The sequence below is a fragment of the Hypomesus nipponensis genome, chromosome 13 (assembly GCF_054491055.1).
Source record: "Hypomesus nipponensis isolate SF chromosome 13, ASM5449105v1, whole genome shotgun sequence".
Lineage (NCBI taxonomy): Eukaryota > Metazoa > Chordata > Actinopteri > Osmeriformes > Osmeridae > Hypomesus > Hypomesus nipponensis.
Window position 1 is genome coordinate 16,267,246 of NC_140373.1, and position 23,471 is coordinate 16,290,716.

The window sequence follows — 23,471 nt, forward strand, 5'->3', positions numbered from 1 at the left end:
ATTGATAAGCATCCGTACTCTTGAAGGCCTTCAAGCTATCCCCACTGTATGGGGAGGGGTTATGCACAAGATAAATGTTTGAAGATCTATCATGGAACGCCAATTGGGGCAAGCCTGGGGCAGATAAGGGACAAAAGAAAACAAATAAGGATCGGAGCCTAAAATGGAAATTTTCTCAAGATATCTGTCTCTTTCTCATTCAAATGGGTAGTGTGGGCGGTCATACCGGGAGAGATCGGTCTTGAATATGGCGGCGTTCTATTTGGAAGTAACGTAGGTGGCATCTATGAATTGTACCGAAAAATCCAATATGGTTCCAATCCAATATAGGTTCTTGAGGCTTTTTTGTTCCTCATAAGCAGAAAGGCATAAGTACAACATTTCTGAATTTTGGGACTTATGGCCTGCAAATGGCATCACTTTGAAAATTGACATATTGGGGCATGGCCTGTAGCGCCACCTACTGTCTCACATGGCCCATGTTTGCTATGGTAGTTACTAATGCTCTGCAGTTTCAACAAACCAAATTTCACAACTTTTTACAGTACTGGTCTAGGGGCTGCCATTAGCTCCCAGAGGAAAAACATAATGAAAAAGTTAAGTTCAAAGTGCTTTATTTGTCATTGTCACAAAAACGAGACAGTAGAAGCAGCAACAGATAAAACTTAAGGTGCTGTGGACATTAACTGCAACAGCTAAATAATAATAAATAACAATTAATAAATAGATAAATAAATATACATTGAGGTGCATCAAAAGTTTCAGGATAGTGTTAAGGGTGCAGACCATGGGGGCGGGGCGGGCCGGGTGGGAGATGGATGGTTTGGGTAAGCTGTTGACAAGCCTTATTGCACGAGGATAGAAGCTCTCGAGTGAGTGGAGCCAGGTCTCTGCCACCAGCAGAATGCAACAGTCCTGCACAAGTCTGTTTGCTGCCATCTGCAGCTTCAGCTCATCCCCTTACCCACGATGGATCCGGCATTGGAGAAAAAAGCCAACAAATATTATATAAAAATAGAAACATATTTTTGGGGGAAATTATGTCCTTAAATTTAACTGTCCCTTTCCTCATTCGCGAGCAGCGATCTTTATTAACAGTGGTTTTGGCCAGAGTACTGGGTCATCATCTAGTAGTGTATTAGTCAAATCATGTTGATGGGAAAGATGGTCACTTACATTATGTGGGAGAAAGGCAGTTTCAACATTGCTTTTGTTATCGTTGGGTCATACAATATCGTTATGGATGTTGTCATCTGTGCCCGGGTCAGGAGATGCTATGGGAAGTGTTTAACATGCTAACAACACTTGTGCTAGCTGCCACATCATTGGAAACCAGAGGAGAGAAAAAGGACGTTTCCTTATGTAGTTTCAGTTTGGTAACTACTTGTTTACTCTTTTCTTTTGTCTTTCTCTTTTGTGCTCCGCTCGGGAAGTTGTGTTTTATTTAGCAAATTGGTTTTTGCATTCACTTCACTCTTCTACTGTCTCATATTAACTGATAAGACGTGCTTTGCTGCGCAGTCGCTGCAATCGATGACATTTTCCATAATAGTGTTGTGAAAGAGGGGAAGATTGCTTTGAAACAAATAGAATGGACGCGTTGGACTCATTCATATTGGTATATTTGCCGAATGTATTTAACTATGAATATTATTATATTTTACTTGAATGTTTCAGTTTTGGACACATTTGGGCAGATAATTACGACACTAAGGCCCAATCCCAATGTCTCCCCTAAACCCTAAGCCCTGAACCCTCACAGACTTGGGCCTACTTGATGTCACCTAGGAAGTTATTGAGTGGAAGAGGCTGCAAGGGGTCAAAATGCAATACATTGGAAAGGGACAGCACTTGGTTGCATTTTTGGCAAAAGAAATGTAATGTTGTTGGATCAAATCTGATGAAAGCATATTTTAAATTAATCATCAAAGGAACACCTACACACTGGCTATATTCACCATCAGTGAGCTTTGTGCTTAAATGTTAACTTTTAATTCTAACTATGTTTACGTCTGGGTTGGTTGCTCCTTTCCCGCATGCTTGTTTATTTACATTTATGCATTTAGCAGACGCTTATCTAAAGCGACTTCCAAGAGAGTTTTAGAAAAGGGCATAGGTCACTTATCATAACAACGAGATAGCCCCAAACATTGTGGGTAGCCAAACATGAAGCATACATTGTGAAACCAAATAAGTCCCAAAAGGAAGAACAATAATAGCATGTAGTTACAATTAAACAGCAAGAACCTCAGAAGTGCACCAGTAGAAAAAGCAAGCAATACTCCACCCAGCTGCTAGTCCAAGCACTTGTCCTCTCCAAGTTGGACTACTGCAACTTGCTGCTCGCTGGTCTCCCAGCATGCGCAACCCGCCCTCTTCAGAGGATTCAGAATGCAGCGGTCTGCCTGGTCTATAATCTACCCAGACGCTCCCATGTTACCCCGTTCCTCATCTCTCTCCACTGGCTTCCCATGACAGCCCATATTAGATTCAAAACCCTGGTACTGACCTTCCGAGCAGTGAACGGGCCTGCACCCGACTACATCGAGTCTCTCCTGCAGCCTTACACCCCCACCCGCCACCTACGGTCTTCATCAGACAACCGCCTGTTGGTCCCACCGCTCAAAACTGACCAGTCCCAACACAAGCTCTTCTCCTGTCTAGCCCCCCAGTGGTGGAATCAACTCCCTACCTCCATCAGAGACACTGACTGTCTCTCCACCTTCAAGAAAAATCTCAAGACGCACTCGTTCTGGGAGTGCAACGGTACTTAAGGAATGGTTTGCTTGACCCGATGTTAGTTTCCTCAAGGATCACGATGACTCTTGCTTAGAGACTTGTTGCTCTTGTGGTTAGTGGTAACTGATTCAAATTTTTGTACTATCTGTGATATATTGTTTTTATTGTTGCTTGTTTTTCTACAGGTACACTTGCACTTATAGCGGTTCATGTTGTTTAATTGTAACTTGTTTAACTACATGCTCTTATGGTTCTTCCCTTTGGCACTTATTTTGGTTGTTCACAATATGTGCTTCATGTTTTGGCTACTCGCAATGTTTTGGGGCTATCTTGTTATTATCAGTGACCTATGCACTTTGTAAAGCTCTCTTGGAAGTCGCTTTGGATAAAAACGTCTGCTAAATGAATAAATGTAAATGTATATAATAATACATTTCACAGCGAGTACATTAATTTAAAGACGGTTACAACAAACCAACAAGAGCAACAAGCCTCTCAGTAAGAGTCGTTGTGATCCTGGGGGATTATTTACTGTTCTTCTTCTCTCTTGTCTTATGATGCGGGTTTGATGGGATTTTTTTCTCGCTTCCAGGCTTCCCATGGTAACCCTCGTGTTTCATGTCACAACGCTGTGAATAGTGGGTAATTCCCTTAGCTAAAGTCTGCAAAAATGTGGAGGCCTACATGGCGTTGTATGACCCACAGCCTATTTTACAAAGACTAGCCTATTTGCCATAGACTAGCCTATGGCAAAAAAGACAAACGTTGCCACATTACGTTGGGATGCTGTTGCGATGGCTGTTGGAGCAGCAAGTTGCCTAAATGAAGCCTATGTCAGCTTTCAATGTAAAAAAGGAAAGAAGGTCAAAGGCTTGGTGACCGGCGCAGAGAAATGCACGTCTAAAGTGAACACTGATTCGTAACCGATCGTGGCGCTTCCGGGTGCTTCGCAGTCAGTGTGTCCCAGGCGTCATGGATGAAAATGGGCGCAGAAACATGTGTATGGGTGTTTCTACCATATATTGTAAAAAGATGACGCGTCTCCTCTTCCTCCCACTGTACAAAAATGAAGCCAAAATATCCTGGATACGGGCATAGCCGCAGGAACATATTTTATCAGGGGGGTGCTGGGGGGCTCAATGTTGCGGGGAGGTGGTGGATTTTCAAGTCATATCATTTAAAATTCTCGTGCGGTCAGCAGGGGGTGCTGCCATCTTGTGCTGGTGTTGTCATTTGGAGCCAGAGTCTGGGCAATAGTGATGTGTGGTGGAGCCGCAGTATCAAGGTCCCACCCATACACTTGCCCGACCCAATAGCAAGTACACACTAACCCCTTTTTATGTTGTCAAATAACAAATTAAAAACAGACAAATACGAAAAATTGGTATTTGAACAAACATCAGTGTGATGAGAACTACCGAAAATGACAGAAACCATCTTTGGGAAAAATAATAAGTGACGTGCAATTAGATTTTTTTGTTGGGCCACATCCGCTAACATGGAGTGGGCGGGACTTATGACCTATACTGCAGCCAGCCACCAGGGGGCTATGTTTTGCCTTTTCAGAGCCATTCTATTTACAGTCTATGGTTTCTACACAGAGTATCAGATTTATAAAGTGGCTTGAAAATCTTCGGACCTTCTGCGCACCTACGAATGTTTTGAGATGTGATACCGTAACAGAAAGTGACCAAAAGGCAGAGAGAAAGTGCATGCATGACAAATGACAGTTTTACTTGATCTTAGGGCTGGGCGGTATGGCCTAAAATGTTTATCACGGTATAATTTGTAAGCACTGACGGTATCGGTATTTATCAAAATATATTAGTTATTCTTAAAATGTCATGACAATGCAATCCGCACTGCAGCGGCTAATCTACCATACACTTGGACGGATTTGGATTGGGTAACTCCGGTGTGTCACTGTCACATGAGTTGAATTTTCCAAATTTTGCAGTGTTTAATTGCCACAGAAGATCGACTTCTCAGTAGCGTATGCATTCAACAGTAGCCTACGTTTATGGGATTGCAAAAAAAATGAAAATATTTGTCGAGTTAGCTCTAGCTATAAACAATTATTACATGGCTGATTACTCGATTCTGTTGGCCTACAATAAACATACATTTCACAATTCTAACCAACCTGGCATTGGATTTGTCAAATGCATTCTGGTAGATTCATTTTCACGCATATGCATGGCTTTCAGGGGCCCGTTCGTCGTAAGAGTTGAAGCTAAGCTAATCCATTGTCCCTTTAGCCCGTTAACATTAGCGAGCTAACTGAGAACCGCAAATATCGGTTCGTTGACGGCTGATCCGCATCCAAATCATGTGGTTAATTTTTATCAGGCTAAACTTATCAGGGCAAGTGCACGAGCACGCCACACTTCAAAAGGCAGGAAAGGTCGATCACCAAAACCGTGATTTTCTAACGGTATGATGGCGGAAAAGACGAAAGAGAGAGCGGTGATATTCTCGCCATCTGAGCAAACTATTATAATGAGTCTCTACGAAGACGCATAAGTATATTATCATGGCTAAGTCAAACACCGCCACCGCTGCCAGAGCAAGACAGGCATCTTGGCAAAAAAATTGCCGATAAACTAAATGCGTATTTTGGTAAAATGGCTCATCTTTAGTGCCTTATTACCCCGATCAATCAGATCACATTTCTTTAAATGTGCCTGCTGGCAGTAGGCTTAATGGAAATTAATCATCGAATTAGATCTTGCTAGCGAAAATTATGATATCAACTTTTTCAGAATAAGTATAAAAACAAAGAGTATAATTGATACAAATTCATAGACACTTATGAGGATATATGTAGGCCTACTGAAAGCGCATGTACTAGGGTGATATCAGGTAAAATGGGCCACTTTTTGGTAAATCGTTTGGGACAATAATACAATACCATATATGCCTTTTGCATGTATTTTTATGATTACTAATGACTGTTTTTGATCTTTTTTTTTTTAATGATGTAATAAAATTATTTAGGCCCTACAGTTCTTGAAACATCAGCTGTGCCAACTTTTTTGGCACAAGCATTTTCAGGTAAAATGGACCAGCTGTTCAGGTAAAATGGGCCAGTGAAACTGCAAAGGGAAATTGTAATTTATCATCAAATTTACTTTTAAAACACAGTTGCTTATACAGCCACAAAACATTTAAACTGCATTAAACAAACATATTCATATGTGCCATAATTTTAAAAAAATGATCCTGAAGCCAAGACTCGTCACAGTTTCATATATATGTGACGGTGTGCCCTCAATACCCAGCTTGACCAAAAGGCTCTCATACTGGTTAAACCACTGGCTAACCACCTCTTTGTTGAGTCCAGCAGCCCGTGCTGCAGACAGGACCTCTGGCTTGCACATCCAAAGCTCTGGGTTGTGCTTTAGAAAGTTCTTAAACCAATAATATCCGGCCCTCCCTGCTGTCTTGGAGAAACCAGAAATGTTGTTCTTGGCTGCAAAATCAAAGGCCACTTGCCGGACATCACGTTTTGTGAAGGGAAACCCCCTCTGCGCCAATGTGTTGATGGTGGCAGCAAGCTCCCTTTCTGCCTCCTGTGGAAGGTAGGGCTTCTGCCCTGACACATGTTCACTGCCAGTCACCTTTCCACTGATGCGTCTTTGCAGTGTTGATTGTGGCACACCCCATGCTCTTGATAAGAGGTGCACACTCACTGTAATTCCTTTCTTCTCTCCCTCCATGTACTAATCTAAGGCCCCCTTCATCCTCTCCTCTTTCCACAGATTGTAATTGTTTGGCCTTCCTTTCCATCCCTGTTTCATCTTTGTATCCTTTCCTCTCTGGTCCTTGCTCCTACTCTCTTTTTTGTCTCTCTTTCCTTCTCCCTTTCTCCTCTCCTCTCGCTTCCTTCTCCTTCGCCATACTCACTGTACATAAAATATCTACTACCATTATTACTGTTGGGGGGGGTCATGGTGTGACACACACACACACCCTCACACACACTCCAACACGTGTATGTGTGTTTGTGAGTGACACAGATGATGGCCCATTTTATCTGAAACCATGTTGCCCATTTTACCTCAGTGGGTTAAGGTAAATTGGACCACCAAGAAAAACATAACGTTTTCAAAAAATATGTTCATATACCAAACTAACAACATTATTTGTGATTGATGCCATCAAGACAGATATTCATAGTTTTTTTATGTGCATGTTTAAAAAAAAAAAAAGATTTATCATCCTTATAATAGTTTAATTAGATTTGGTATGCCAGGCTACTTACCATGCAGCTTTCTGGTGCAGTCTTGTTTGAATTATTGGCCCGCCCACCATAGCAACCATAAAGCAATCAAATCCCCTGTTACTTGTCAGGGCTGGGACCCCCAAACCTTAAATGGCCCATTTTACCTGATATCACCCTATGTATGTGTATATGCATGTAGGCCTATGTGTAAATCCCTCTTTGATTTCATTGACTGGGGCATCGCCAGGAATATGATGAATTGATTCATCAGCTGGTTAAGCGCCAAGTACACTTTTCTTACAGCAACGCATGCTGTGGCTTTGCCAATGTTTTCTGCATCGCCTATACTGTATAAAAATGTAGCCTACCTGACGCGAAAAACCTCAAGGCTATGCAGAGAGTCTGAAGCACAGTAAAAGTTTCAAGTAGCTTTATTGTCCATTTCTTCACGTCAAGACATAAAAAGGAATCGATATGACGTTTCCCACTCTCCCACAGTGAAACATAAAAAGCACAGGCACAACAGATAAGACATTTCTTAGAACATAGCGTTACATATTCACATACAGCAGCCTAAGCTCATAAAGCATAGCTTGCTGCGGCGTGTGATATTTGCAATGTACGGCCCGAGAAGGTCTTGCAAATAAATGAGTCCTTGTCGGCTGAATCGATATCGCTCAAACAAGAACTCATCCGTGTGAAATAAAGGATCTTGGCGATCGTGAAGAACTATATTGGTATGGAAAGTTAATCGAACTATATCTCCTTGGTCAGCTGGGTCTCTCAAAAAGGGAGCTGCCAATTATTTTCCGGGGGTGTGGCAAGCTCATCCAGCTACACTTACGTTAGCCTGCTCTCGAGCAGGTTAGTGCTAATTGATATGTTACTATGGTGATTTATCTAAACTTGCTTCCACGAACCAAAAATAGGGGCGTGTTTTATCTTAGCCTGAAAATTAGCTCGCTAAACTGCTTAGCGAGCTACGACGAATACCCCCCAGGTGGTGAAAGAGATTGCTTGCGTTTCCACCTTTCGCTTGCACAATTCGACGACACAACTTAGAGAGTAGGCTACTGTTTGTTGGTCGATGTTGGATAACTTGAAACCAAATAATTTCCAAACGACAGAGGCACAATTTCTTTTTAACCAATTCTTCTTTGTCAAATCAACCCCATTATTTGGCGTTATTTTCAGACATCATTAACGCTTGCTTACACTTGCCAACAAAAGCAGTTTACTCATATGAATGTTTGCTTCCTCTGAAGTTGCGACAGCTTGTTTGTTGACTTTCATTGGCTGGCACAATGCGTGCTGCGTCCATTCTGCGTGTTTTTTTTGTAAAAGATACAAATTTGAACTAGCCCACTAGACAGTATCACTTGACTTATATTTTATACCAAACAAAAACACTTTACTAATACATTTATTAATATATCGTGATATCCATGATATGGCAAAATCCATATCATACCACAACGCAATACCGGTATTTGCGTTCATACCGGTATACCGCCCACACCTACTTGATCTACAATGGGAGTAAATTGTATAGGCTATCTACACATTATGCCAATTATCTCGCTTTAGTCTATTTGGCCAGAAAGGGCCACAAATGGAAAGGTCTATTGGGCCACAAATGAGATTCCAAATGTGATTTGTCATATACTAACGGTGCACAGTGCTTTAGAGCTTTTGGAAGACACTGCCAATGGGAGATTAAGGCGAGTGGAAATTCAGGGATTGTGCCATTTAATGGCCCACAGTGATGTCAGGTTGATAAATCGTTATAGATATCCGAGAGCCATTCTTTTGGATCTCTGTACTTAGTGAGCTGGGCCCTGTTTTGGAATGGCCAACAAAAGTCAAGCAAATCAACTGTAAAAGTTCTCTACAACTGGGAGCTGGCAGACAGGTCAGGGATAAGCCAATCCACCCTATTGTAATCACAATTCTGATGCCAAACCAGTACTTTTAAAACAATTCCTATTCTTGAAAAAATGAAAAATGACATAAAGAAAGGTTATTTTATTGTTTTTATTTTATTTAAAATTATTTAAATTTAACAATACGTTAAGGTTTTAAAGTAGCCTACTTAAATATAAAATAAGTATATCTAAGTCACCTAACACACAACTACAATAATTTAACAATAAATAACAGTTACACTATTAAAAAGTAACAACAAAATAAATGTTGAGTTGGTGTGCTAACTAAACCAGCTTCAAACTTTAGCAGTTCTTTTGCAGAAAAATGACCATATTTGCCTTCTCTGTCAAGATACGACACCTCTCCTGACTTACGGCATGTCACTGGCACAGGAGAAAACTCTCAGATGGTGTCAAAAAAGCCTGTACAAACAGGTATGAGTTTGAAAGTGCAGACAAATTGGGGAGGCTGTCCCCGGGACTGATGTTCGCAAGCTGTCGAACACATAGCTGTCAACCCTCCCGTTTTTTCCAGGTTTCTCACGTATTTTAGCTCTTTTCCCGCTGTCTTCACGTTTTAGTATTTTCCCGAAAAATATCCTGTATTTTTACGCTCTGATTGTTCTAACTCAGAACAAGCAACTATCTGTGTCCGTGAAGTGGCTTGCACTTGGGTTGCTAGACCTCCAGTAAGCAGGTGACAGAATACAGACAGTAGCTTAGGCTACTATCGAAGAAGAAGACAGTTGCAGTGGCGGGCGGGAGTAACAGGGAAAAAGTAGCAGGAAGTGAACTTCAAGTAGAGTAGAGTCGATGTGTGATGTGCGACGACCGAAATCACAGAATTACCCACCAACCAAAACCGAGGACATTATGCCGATATTTGACTAAATGGGAGACCACCTTCCACTACCTGACAAGCAGCCATGTAGGCCCAAATTATATGTAACCTGTCACGTTTGTGACAGGGTTAACTCACCATCAAAGGTGTTGAATGTTCAAAGATGATCAGCTCCCAAGAAAAAACCCCAACCTTTTATATAAAACAGGAATAATTATAATCAACATTATTTAACATACGAACATCAATTATCCATTATCTACGATTATTTTAATACACAACTGCACCAACAGAGCACGTTTTCATTAACAAGACGAAAGCTCACCAATCCAACACCGTCCGATTTGTGCCTTCACCCAAGTACGTAATGGCGGCACACACACATGCACACATACTGCACACGTGATGCAGAAAGAAAAGAATAAAGTAGGAAGAAATCAAGTTGCAATTAACATTACGCATCATGAAAGTAACTAAATAGGCTTACTACACAATAGAATACTGACTACACAATAGAATATTAATATTACATAATATTAATTTTCACATTCAGCAAATTTATAGCGACGTGGTCGCTCTGTTATCTAGCTTGAGCTAGCTAAGAAATTGTATGTGGCTAATCTTTCATCTAGCTTCAGCTAGCTAAGAATTCATATGTGGCTAACAACTTTTGTGAGTTTACTCACCGATTCAAAGGAACAAACTATCACTGGTAGCCTGACGTTGTCATACTCATAATTCTAGTCAGAATAACTCTCCGTTGGGCTGTGACTATGTGGCGTGTTTCAACCGAACACGTAAAACAAATGCCTCTTCGCTTAATTGGATAGACCTACAACCAATCAGAGCAACGTAATATGTTGTTTGTTGAAAACAAATTCAACCCAAGCGTTCTTTGGTGATGTTGTTGATTACGTTACTGTTGATCATCTGTCCATCATCGTATAAAGCCCGCCCTGACAATTTCATTGGTCCGAACAGCTCCTGTTCGTACATAGTTTTTCCCCAAAAGTGCCCCCCCAGACCCAACTTCCCGACCACATTTTTTTGTGGGCGGGGATGAGTTGGTCTGGAAGCCAGGCTATATCACTGATATTAAATCACCGTTTTAATAACATTAGAACATTAACTTCTGTTTCTTCGGTTTAGGTCTCTCGTAATCGGCTGCTTTCTGCACACTGAGCGTGAGGGGAACTTAAAATTAAAAGGGTTTGTCTAAATTAGTGCAGCGCTGATAATTGGTTGGGCTTTTGACTGACAACCAATTATGCCACTAAAATAAGGGATTTGTGTTTGCATCATCCTTCGGTTTTTCTTGTAGATCACATTATTATTATTATTATTACACATACATTTTGTTTCTGGTGGAACAATGGATTCCGGGAAATCTCCCTTATTTTCATTGTTCAATGTCAGCTATGGTCGAACACGGTGCATCCCTCTGCTTTAAGAAGTATCCTGTGTGTCGCCGCATGTTTCAATAAATTCGACATGCTTCCCCTTTGCATGTAATCGTTTTGAAACATTTGTTACATTTTGTGATGTAGGAATCCTTGCCTGTGAATACAGCCACACTTTCGACCGCTTCGCTTTAGGCATTTTAAATGCACTAAAAGCTAGCTAACGATATAGCAGAGCAAGTGTAATATTTTTACAAGCAATCACGTGCAGTGAAAGGTTAATGCTTCAACATCCGTTTTGGTGAGCCCAGAGGGAAAATATGGCATTTTAAAAGTATCCTACATTTACGGTAGCTAGCTAATGGTAGACTACAGAGAAAGTGTGATATTTTTACATCTGTTTCGGAGTGACAGAGGAAAAATATTTCAGTCGACACTAGGGTTGCCACCTTCAATACAGAAAAACAAGGGACGCTTGCCGCAGCGGGGGCCACACCTCTCGGGGCCACAATGACCACAGGACTGATGACGTGGCAGTGCTGGTAAATCACAACTTAAAGCATGTTTTCATAAAAATATTAACATTGATACGTGGACATTATAAAAATATATCTGCTATTGAAATCAGTGTGAATAGATAACCTCAGTCTCTCTCTATCACAACTCAAGTGGTCATATCGTCATAGCTGAATACACAGCTATGACGATAATAAACATAGGCCAACAAAGTTTGGGGAGGGGTATCTAGAGCTGCCTCCGGCATTCTTTCAAATCGACTCTCCGCCAGTAGACCCGCCTTCCTCTGACTGATGTGATTGGTTTGTTTCAGGTTCACGACCAAACCAACAATGGCAGCGTGTATGACCCAATCAGGGGCAAAAGGGATGCGTCTTTACAGAAAGCGGGTGGGATGATTTGCATGGGACACTGCAGTGAAGACAACTCGGAAAATACGGGACAACCATACATTAAGTGGAACCGAATTGAGAAACCAAAATTTGCGTTCTAATCCGGTCCAATTCCTACCGGTTGCGTAGGAACCGGTTCCATAGTGGAACCAGGTTTTGGTACCTAACCCTAATCCACCCTCAGTCGTGTGATGCCTGAGGTGTGGAATCTTCCTGTCCCCAATGTACATCATTCCCTTACACTGCGGTTGACCAGGCCAACATTTCAGCGCAATTTGCAGCGAAAATCGGTCTCCCAAATGTAAAGAAAGGCACCCTGGGTTGATATTTTTTTGTAAATCCAAAACATTTAACTCCATAACTGTTAGCCTAAGGCACCAAACAAGATGCTCTTCCTATTTTGCTCATTAAAATCTCCAGCCCAGGCTCATCAAGGGATGTGTCTTGGAGGCAGCTGGAGGGATGTAACACACAGCCGTAGGTGCCAGGGGAGTAGGGGAACAGTCACACACAGACGTGGGGGGGCCGGGGCGGCCATGAGTCTCTGCTGCTTTAACCGTTGGAGTGAAGGGTTCAATGGATTGAGTGAATGTAACATTAGGGGGAGCCATGGTGACTTCTGGCCCTTCCTGAAAGCTCAGTGTGCCCCCATGTAGGTCTAACTGGCAGCCTGTAGCCCTAATAAAGTCCAATCCCAGGATACAAGGGTCCTGCACAGGTGCCACCCACACAGGATGACGCACAGACCTGCCCCCACTGTCAGAGTCATCACTCCCTTCCCTTTCATGGGTGCCAGCTCACCTGTGACTGTGCTAGTGACACAGCCCGAATCAGCTCTGTCATCTCAGGCACCCATGCAGGCCTTTCCGGCTCTGGGCTGCTCTTACCCCCAGCCCGCACAGAGGGTCTGTCCCCGTGCAACCCCATCACAGCCCCAGCTGAAGCCCCAGCCCCCACCAGTTCCTTCTCCAAAGCCATCTCCAAGGCTACCTGCAGTGACTCAGGATGAGCAAGCTGGGTCTGTATGCGCAGCTCCGTAGGAGAGAGCGCCTGTATGAACTAGTCGCGTGCCAGCTCGTTCTGCACGGAGGGGGGCATGTGAGCATATGCCCGACGAGAGAGGCTCTCAATGTCATTAGCCAGCACCCGCAGAGACTCTCCAGGCTGCCTGCGTCTACCACTCAGTTCGGAGTGCAGCAGCCCAGGCTGTACACACTGTCCATAGCGCCTTCTCAGGGCTCCAACTAAAGCGCCATAGTCATGTCTGTCCTCGGGGCCAAGCAATAGCAAACAGGCCAGAGCATCATCCGTGAGGCATAGAGCCAACTGCAGTGCCCTATCTTCATCTGACCACCCCAGAAAAAAAGCCAACAGTTCAAACTGAGCATGAAAAGCTTCCCAATCCGCTTTACCGGAATACTTTGGGGTCTAAACAGACACGGAAGATAGCGGGGACTAGGCGCCGCCATGTTAGTTTACCATCCGAGCCCCAGATTCCTCGTCCCGCCGAAACGTCGACGTCAACACTTCAGTCCGCCCACCAGAATCCGCGAAGCACAGTTGAAGAAGCACCCATGCCCGCTTCAGCCGCCATTGCCCTAACGTCCTCCCTCAAGCGGCCTCTGAGTTCCGACGCCGCGGCGATCTTCTCAGCCATATCATATCCTCCAACGTCCATGCACACGCACCTCCTTGGCCGTAATCGTCCGCCACTTTCACTTTCGGAGTCCCTCGAATAGGGATGGGTATCGAGAACCGGTTCTGTAAGGACCCGGTTCCAAATTTCTCAAAACCCGAAGATCAATAAGGTCCAAGCTTATCGATACCGCTATCGAGACCAAGTAATATAATGTAATGTTGTCTCGAGAAATAAGTAATGTTATTTAAATCAAATCGCTGGTGCACAAACATACAACGTTTGACTAATAAAATGACTAAATTCAATTGAATGGCCTGCCAACCGCCTTTAAACTAAACAAAGAAGAACTTTATTGCCTCACGCGCTACCTCGCTTCATTTATCATTTTGTTGCTAGCTACGATGGCAGAGCGCACAAAACGGTCAAAGGCTTGGCTACATTTTATTAAAGCCAAAGATAAAGACGAAACAAAGTGCAATATATGTTCCAAAGTAATTTCTTGTAAAGGGGGGGGGGGGGGAAGCACCTCAACATTGTGCATCAGATAAAGATAAAAAGCAGTACTTCGACTGTCTCCGAGTCGCAATGGTGCAAACTCCAGCTGCCTTTGCAGGACAATCCTATGGTGAGCGCACCACAACTTTGTAGCGATCTCTGTCGTTGACAATAATAATCCAATTCAGGGCTCAACAGTGCAACTATTTCACTCGCATATGCCCCTAAAATGTGATGTGTGCACAAACTGCAAAAATTATTTACGAGCACAGTGTGTGAGTATAGACAAGCCTCCCCCCTCACTGTTGATCATTCAAAACATAGCCACCGCGAGCATGTCTCTGTGAGATGCTTAAACATCGTGTTGAACAAAAACAGAGACAGAAGAAAATAGGGATAAGATAAGGAAGGTTTGGTTAGCCGGTCATTTAGCTATATCAGGTGCCTTTTGTTGAAACGTGTTCAACTTTTCATAAAGTCGATGAGCTTGACATTGTCACTTCGTCAACCAACCAATCACAGTCTAGTTACTCATCCAGGTTGTGGACAGATTTAGATATAGCCAGAGTCAGGATCCATTGTGCCTATTTGCTCCTTTTAGCCAGCTTCCTCCTGAGAGCAACACGTTCCCCTTGAACGTTCCCCTAAGAAATAGAAAAGTATCGATAGTGGTATCGATAAAGACTCGAATCGTTAAGCAGTCTCGAAAATGGTATCGATATTGATAAAAATTAACGATACCCATCCCTACCCTCGAAGCATAATCAACTCCTGTTCGGCCACGGCAGCTAACCACAGAAGTCAGCTAGCTAGCTGACTACATTTCCCTACTTTTTTACTTCTGACACCAATGTAACAACCAGCCTTGATCCGAAAGCAACAGGCATGCGATGACGTTACAGAATCTATATCAATTATTAATTATTAAGTTTACACAGGCTACTGTTTGGCCGTAGCCTATGCCAAATCAACTAACAGAATCGTAGGACACACAGAACAATCGCGACCAGCTCTCTTGAAACCCAAGTGTAAGAGAGAGCTCAAACTCAACAGCCCAACATGCCACACACATCTGTCTGTGCGGGTCGCTACAATATTGTGAGATTTACATAAGAAAGAGGTGTCAATGGACTTCACTGTATGTCCTTTTTACCCACTGAACCAGTGCTCGAAGTGGGCCGGTACTCACCGGTACGCAGTACCGGCACCTCTACATTTTACTCTTAAGCGTACCGGCACCTTTTCTTGCGTACCGGCACCTTTTCTTGCATGCCAGTACGCTAGATTTGAAAAAGTTATCTAGACAGCATCAACTGATGCCTGAGTAAAACAGATTTTTCACTGCTGCTTTCAAACCTAGAAACTAAACAACGTTGGTTTGTAAGTAATTATGATAGCCTGGCTTCAGAAAGGCACTAAAAGAACGCGTGTGCCAGAGCCAGACACGTCAACAGAGGTCCAAGTGGGAGTCAGGTGGCTGAGCGGGTAGAGCATCGGGCTAGTAATCTGAAGGTTGCCAGTTCGATTCCCGGCCGATGCACATGATGTTGTGTCCTTGGGCAAGGCACTTTGCCCTACTTGCCTCGGGGAGAATGTCCCTGTACTTACTGTAAGTTGCTCTGGATAAGACTGACTAAATGTAAATGTAGAAACGTAGAAGTCCAACCAGAAACATCGGGTAGGCTACGAATCATGAGCTTCAAACTTGTTTAAATAAATACATACATTTATGCATGGTTGCGGGAACTAGTTGTGCTGAGGGTGCTGCAGCACCCCCTGACAGCACGAGAATTTAAAATGGTATGACTTTAAAATCCACCACCACGGGATAGCCCCCCAGTAACGGACTGGCCATCGGGAACACTGGGAGAAGAATAACGATGGAAACGAGGATAAGAAACATAAGGGTGGGGGTGAAAAATAAAGAGAGAAAAAATACATCACTTTTAATAGACAAGGATTTACCAATTAAAAAAACAGGTTTTACCCCCAAAAAATGTTTGTATTTTACACAAGGCTCAAAAAACGATTTTGCGCTCAAATAAAGGCCAAAAAAGTTGGCCTTTAAGTATCAAACTCCCGAACTAGCATCACATCAAACACAGACTATGCATGCATTAGCAGGCAGCTGTGGTGGCGTAGCTATATGGGAGCCGATTCTGGTGGGCTGGTCTGGATAAAAGTCCAGGGACTATTTTTACTCCCAGTCCGTCCCTTCCGCCGCGCAACATTAAGCCAACCCCCTGATAAAATATATTCCCGAGGCTATGCATTTATGTTGTTAATAAATAGGCAACAACAATTTACCAGCAATCCAAGTTTTGTTTTTCACTGTAGAAATCTCCAATTTCATAATGATTTGCCAATGCAAGAGAATACCGGCACCTTTTTTCTCTCTACTTCAAGCACTGCACTGAACTGTCGTTATTCAACTGTGACAAGGTAATTTGGGTTCTGCAATCAATGACCCCTTTAACGATTATTTACCTTTAGACACATGAGTCATAATATTTCCGACGGTCATCAAAGCGCAAGTTATTTTTCCGCAACGGTAGCTAGCTTTAGTTAGCTTCCGGTTTAAGTTAGCTAGCATAATACACGTAGCAATGATACGACTAAGTTAGTGTTACTTGTTAGCCTTCTCATTAGTACATTTTGAAGCCATACTAAAGCGTTTGTGGTATTGTTTTTGTCCATCGGAAAAGATTCAGTTGGAATGTTCGAACACTGAGACCCGCATTCGAATGATCACGTGTGACGCTACTCCGGGTGAATGCTATTCAACGGGTTCTAGCATTCACGAAAAGTGTTTCTACTGTTGTTTTTATAAAAATATGCTATAAGCCGCTTTGAAATATAAACCACACCCCCACAAGAACATTTTTAAATCGGGTATTAACCGCAATTTTATTTCCGAAAATACGGTATATTGTTTTCTTGACAAACCTGTTGCTCTTGGTATAGAACAACCTCATACCTCCATTTGACAATTTAAACAAATTCACCATGAGATTGTGTATTTTAGTGAGTCTAATCCAACTCCATCCCAAGTCCATTTCCTTTCCTTCCTTGCGTGGTCCGATTCTCTAGCGATAACCCAAACTAATGCTCTCTGAGATCATCATGTAAATGTACAGTTCATGCATGTGCATGTTTAAAGTTACCCAGATCCTTGAAGAAGATGGCAGTTACAGAAAGGCTGTTCAGATTGCGAGACCCCCTAATTGGAGGGGTGTAGCCATGTGTGTGGGGTGTTCTCCTAAGTTTTCTCCTGAAATAAAGTGCAACCCAAAGTTACCCGTCCCACAACAAAGTTATCCTTCATGTAGAACAGGTTCGCACCGGGGCCAATTTGGATACGATATAATAAGAGATAATACTTCTATCAACTGCATGGGAACTGTCTATGCAAGTGTCTGAAGTGCAAACCCTAGCTTCCCTGTTGAACTGTGCAGCAGTACATTGAATCATGGCTGTCTTTAGTAATAGCTAAACTGTTAGTTAAGTGAACAACACAGGACCAGATGGAAGATGGGAGGCACCATTGCCCTGAACCACACTTTCTCCCTGTTTTTTCTGGCGTGAACCGGGCATTGATTTTAATGCTGTCCTTTCCTCTCGGCATGAAAGGCGAGGTCCACAGGGGCCTGTTCTCCGTTCCTGGTTTGGGCCCTGCCTGCCCTCTCATCTTCAATGGACCAGTCCGTAACACTGTGTGTGGAATAAATACAGGGTGTTAGGTACTCTGTGATTTTAACATTAGCTTTTGGCAGTCATATTGAAATGTTGCTTCCTTTCAACCACCTTATTGGTTAAGTCTATTGAAGGAGACCAAATTATTGACTGCCATTATGTAGTTGCATTATCATCACTTGGCCTACTTAGTATGGTAGTATGAGTTATCACATGTCAATGCAAGTCTCATCCTTGTATCAGTTGAAACATGTGTCCCAAGAACAGAAATCAGGGTAAACATTTCAGCAGCCATCTTTGCTGATTTGCTCTGTAAACGTCAGCCAACAGTATATATGTGTGTGTGTGGGGAGGGAGGGAGGGATGGAAGGGCCAGTCATGGTCTCCTTGGCAGAACAGGCCAGAATCAGCTTCTGCAGATGTGTGATGATTGTGTTACAAAGTACATCTCCGCCTGGATGACCAAGTACCACCTCCAGCTGAACCTCGCCAAAACAGAACTTCTCATTATCCCGGCCAAACCCTCCATCACCCACAATCTCTCAATCACCCTGGGGTCTGCAACGGTGACCCCTTCATCCTATGCCAGGAACCTCTGGGTTACCATGGATGGCAAGCTCTCCCTCACTACTCACATTGCTGCAGTCTCCCGGTTGTGTAGATTCTTCCTCTACAACATCTGGAAGATCAGGATATACCTGTCTGAGCATTCCACCCAGCTGCTAGTCCAAGCACTTGTCCCCTCCAAGTTGGACTACTGAAACTTGCTGCTCGCCGGTCTCCCAGCATGTGCAACCCGCTCTCTCCAGAGGATTCAGAACGCAGCAGCCCGCCAGGTCTTCAATCTACCCAGACGCTCCCATGTTACTCCACTCCTCATCTCCCTCCACTGGCTTCCCATCATGGCCCGTATCGGATTCAAGACCCTGGTACTGACCTTCCGAGCAGTGAACGGGACTGCACCCGACTACATCAAGTCTCTCCTGCAGCCTTACACCCCCACCCGCCACCTACGGTCTTCTTCTGACAACCATCTGGTGGTCCCACCTCTCAAGAGCGCCCGCTCCCAACCCAAACTCTTTTCCTGTCTGGCCCCCCAATGGTGGAATCACCTCCCCACCTCCATCAGACACACTGACTGTCTCCCCACCTTCAAGAAAAGGCTCAAGACGCACTTGTTCCGGGAGTACAACGGTACTTAGGAATTATTTGCTGGACCTGATGTTAGTTTCCTCCAGGAACACAATGACTCTTAATAAGGTACTTCTTGCTCTTGTTGGTTAATTGTAACTGATTTAACTTTGTGTACTCGCTGTGAATTATATGATTGTTGCTTGCTTTTTCTACAGGTACACTCTTGCACTTTTTGAGGTTCATGTTGTTTAATTGACTACATGCTTTTATTTATTATGCTTATTATTGTTCTTCCCATTGGCGCTTATTTGCTTTTCACAATGTATGCTTTATGTTTTGGCTACCCGCAAAATCTCGTTGTTATGATCAGTGACCTATGCACTTTTGTATAGCTCTCTCTCTTTAGTAAGCGTCTGCTAAATAAATGTAATGTAAATGCGGTTTGGGGACACCAACATCTTTCCCCATCCTCACCATTGTTAGAGATGACAGGTTAGACGTCAGATTCAGAGTTCTGGGTGGATCGTTGTTCTCCCTGTTCCAACCATGTGACCTGACCTTCCTTATCAACCCAATAACCGGAGTAAGATCTTGGATGGAAAGACATTGAACGCTGATCTGTTTCATTATTGATTTGATGCTTGATTCAAAGGATTCAGGCTTCCTTGCTGAAAAATACAATACATCCAAACCTCTCTTTGTTGTCATCTTGTTCCCATGGATTGGGATTGGCAGAGACACCCTGAATCTACACATAATCGATTCTGAGAATGTCTCTCATCCAGACAGCAGTCTTATCAGCAGCCCATCGGGGTACCCTTCCCAGGATGCACATGCACATACTCCCATGTCATTCTATCTTTCCCTGTCTCTCCCCCTTCTTAACCTTATCCCTATATGTCTAGCCTTATATGCAGTTATTCATGCAATGCCTAAGCAGAGATGTGACCAACACCATTACCGAGATGCTCATTAAACATGGGCAAGAGAGAGCGAGTTAGCGAGGGGCGAGAGAGAAATGAGGGAGGAAGAGAAAAGAGAGTAGTAATAGACTTATGGAGCTTCTGTCTGCCCTGAGTCTGACATCATCGCTCCGCGTCCTGGGGTATGCTTCCCAGTCTCGGACGCTTCTCTAAAGACCGACTCACATTATAAGTCTATGACTTATCAATAATTTACCGCAGCCTTTTCACAGGGAGATGAGTCTCCCACGCTGAGACAATGAACCAGCCCAGCCAACCCCAGCTTTCCCAGACGGTCATTTTCCACTCCTACCATAAAGAAACACGAGAGAGGAAGAGAGAGAGCGCTAAAGCCCACAGATGGCAGGATGAAAGGTAACACTGTCCACCCCTCCAACACCACCCCACCCCTCCTTAAATACATGGCCTCGGGCTATTAGCCTTTTCAATGGGGACCCCGGTCCCTCCCCCAATTAACCACAGGCAGGCTGTTTGGCTTGAGCTGCTGAGGACTGGGGCCCTGCTTGGTCTCTGCTGGGGCCCTTTTTTCTCTCTCATCCCTCTGCTGTGTGTTCAGGCTGCACAGGAGGTGTGCTCAGTGACTCGATCAACACTGCCTGGACCCTCACCAAATTGCAAGCACACACATACACAAACACACTCATGCATACACACACTTGTCCATCAAATTCACTTATGTCTGAATTAGATTAAGAAAAAAAAAGTTGTCAACAAATTCTACTTTATAGTGCTTCACAACTTTTGAGGATTTGAAAGTGGATGGTTGGCTGACTGAGTTCAAACTCAGATGCTGAGTGGTTAAGTTTACATGTAGCACACACACGTGCTCAGATGTCACAGGACTTGGGATTGTGGTTTTATTTATGTTGTGTGTTCGGGGATTCCCCTGTGTCCTCTGATCATAAAGATGTTTTCTGTTCTCTGTAGGAAGCCTGTTCACTGGGTGACTCAACACTATTTAACATTTTCCTTGCTTTTACCTCTTTAATGGCTACATAGATAGAAGTTCCATCTTGGTCAGTGGTAACATAGGCCTACCTCTGAAGAACACTGGAGAAAGATGGAGATGATTGCCCTCTCCCCCTCTTGTTTGGAAGACATAACTCCAGGTTATCATCAGAAGGAAGTGGTTACTGTATATGTGTGGCTGTTGTATAATATGTATGTTTTATAGTTGTGTTCCTGATTCTATTATTATCAGGTTTAGTGAATGAAAGGGGAGAGAAAGACAAAGAGGGAGAGCGAGAATAAGCGGGAGGATAATGCTAAAAACAGCTTGAGGCAATTTAACTGTCCATGGTCTGGTCTCTCTCTTTCTGGACCCCTGTACATCATCAATCACTATTCTGCTCCTTTATTTCATGCAAGTTAAACTGATCCTATTTTAGCCCTGAAGGCCAAGACGCTCAGACACTCGGTTACTTCTACATGCACACTCTTCCACCCACCCACACACAATACACACGCATACAAGCACGCACACACTTACAGAATCAATCCCACTTCACGTTTCCTTTACCCTATTCCAAACCTTAAATTCTCATGTTTTTAAGTTCTCATTACTCCCATGCATTGGCTTGTTTCCCCTTGTTTAGTCTTAAGGACTCAAGCAACACTGTAAATTGTTGGTTTCACCTCAGCCCCGTGGGGGAGTGGCCCTGGGTCTCACGCTCCCTGCCAGAGTTCAGCCATGCAATCAAGTGGAGGATGTGTTTTGGCTTCACGTTCCCTAACCAGTCTGATATGAAAAACATACTTCGGAAACAGACTTGCTTGAGAGTTTTCCCCTCTTTTTCGCTGGCAGTCACTTTTAACCCTTGTGCTGCCTTCGAGTCACATGACCAAAAAGTTCATAACGAACCATCGTTGTGTTTACCCAATTTTACCCGATAAAAAAGCAAATACAAATAATTTTCTTTTAACCTTCGCAATGTGGGGGGTCTGAGACAGCCCAACGGTTAAAAGAAAATGCTTCACTTTGTTTTTGTATGCGGTGAAGTTGTCGCAAACGAAGGTGGGTCACAATGACTGATGGGTCAGAATGACCCGAGGAGAACACAAGGGTTAAGTTCTCCAAATCATTCTCCCAACACAAGAGCTGCTTTTAGGAAACACACAGACAGTATGTCCTTAAAAATATAATCAACATAGAATTAAAAGTTCAGACCTAAATTGAGTTTCCTGGGATGGAGCACCCACATCCCACAATTGACTGGATGGCCTTCAGGCCTACTCAACTCCCCTTATCTGCTGTAACATCACTGGTGTGTGAGGTCAGCTGTGTGCTCGGTGGAGCCCTTTCCCCCGAGGTGAAAAGGCTGAAAATGGGGAAGACATACGGTGAGTGTGACAGCTCTGCTTTCACATACGTGTGAGATGTTAATCCCCGTAGTTGGGAACGGTGTGTGCGTTTGTGTGTAGAGCAGACAAGTGACACTGATAAGACAAATAAAAAGCTGCCATGCTATTCACCCTGTGATAGGACACCTTGACCGATCCTGGGAAAACAAAGGAGGATGTGCCCCAGAGCTGTTGAACACAACCACCACTTTCCCCACTCTCTATTTTTCTGCCATCCATTCTCTCCTTTCCCCTCCCTCCCCACTTTGCCTCTCTCTCACTCTGAGATAGAGACACTGAATACTTCATCAGGACATTAATATTCTGTATTCTACATCTCCTCCACAGATACGCATACATCCACACAAATGTTTGACCAAGCACATGGAGGCCATTTATTCCACTACATACACAGCACACAGCCTTGCCAATGGTGTGCGTACAGTTGGCCCCTGCATGGCACGTAGGCCAGTTGGCATAGCCAGTCGATACATTATAATATTAAAGCCATCAGAGTGGATTAGCAGGCGTTGGTGAGCAGCATTCATGAGGACATAACATAATGACGTGTGGTGATAAAGCATTATCTGTGTGGGTGTGCATGGGGGGGGGGGGGCTACAGGGTGGAGGGTGGCGAGGTGACTGCCATTTTAGGATGAGAGGCTACGTACGGTAGCTTTCGTGTCGCTCTATGTAACCGTGGGTCTTAGCTGCTCCATACCGCCATACTGGACATCACACTTATGCTCATCTATGCATTCATAGTATGTCTGTGATGGGATATGGACCATGCACCTGTAGAGGGTTACTCTCTGACCTGGGAGACCTGGAGCCGCCTCAGAACATTACCTCAAATGTAACACTATCTGTATCGTGCTGAATTTTGCATGGTCACATTGACCTGCTTACTCTTTCATTATTCACGGAAAGAGGAGAAAAGCTTCAAAATGAATACACACACAAACACGCTCACGAGCAGACATGCATAACTAGAATAGAGAAATAGAGAAGGCGGCCACTGCAGGTTTTGGATAAACATTGTGAGCTTTGGGGGCCAAAGAGGGATGGTGTGATTGTCTTTCAGCATCATTGGCAGTAATGCAATCGGCCCTCTGTTCATCTGGTGCTGCTGGGTAAGTGTGTGTGCTT

At 43.7% G+C, this 23,471-nt stretch overlaps 1 protein-coding gene across 2 annotated transcripts in view; it reads left to right on the forward strand.

The window, feature by feature from the left end:
* The window catches only part of lhpp (phospholysine phosphohistidine inorganic pyrophosphate phosphatase), a 47,583-nt gene that overhangs the window by 19,084 nt on the left and 5,028 nt on the right, over window positions 1-23,471 (forward strand). The window contains exon 7 of one of the 2 annotated variants that reach the window (XM_084669888.1): window positions 23,407-23,455. The exons of the other annotated variant lie outside the window; for it this stretch is intronic. Within the exon in view, the coding sequence (XP_084526014.1) occupies window positions 23,407-23,455 (49 nt within the window). The remainder of the gene's footprint in view (window positions 1-23,406; window positions 23,456-23,471) is intronic. 2 annotated transcript variants of the gene reach the window in all.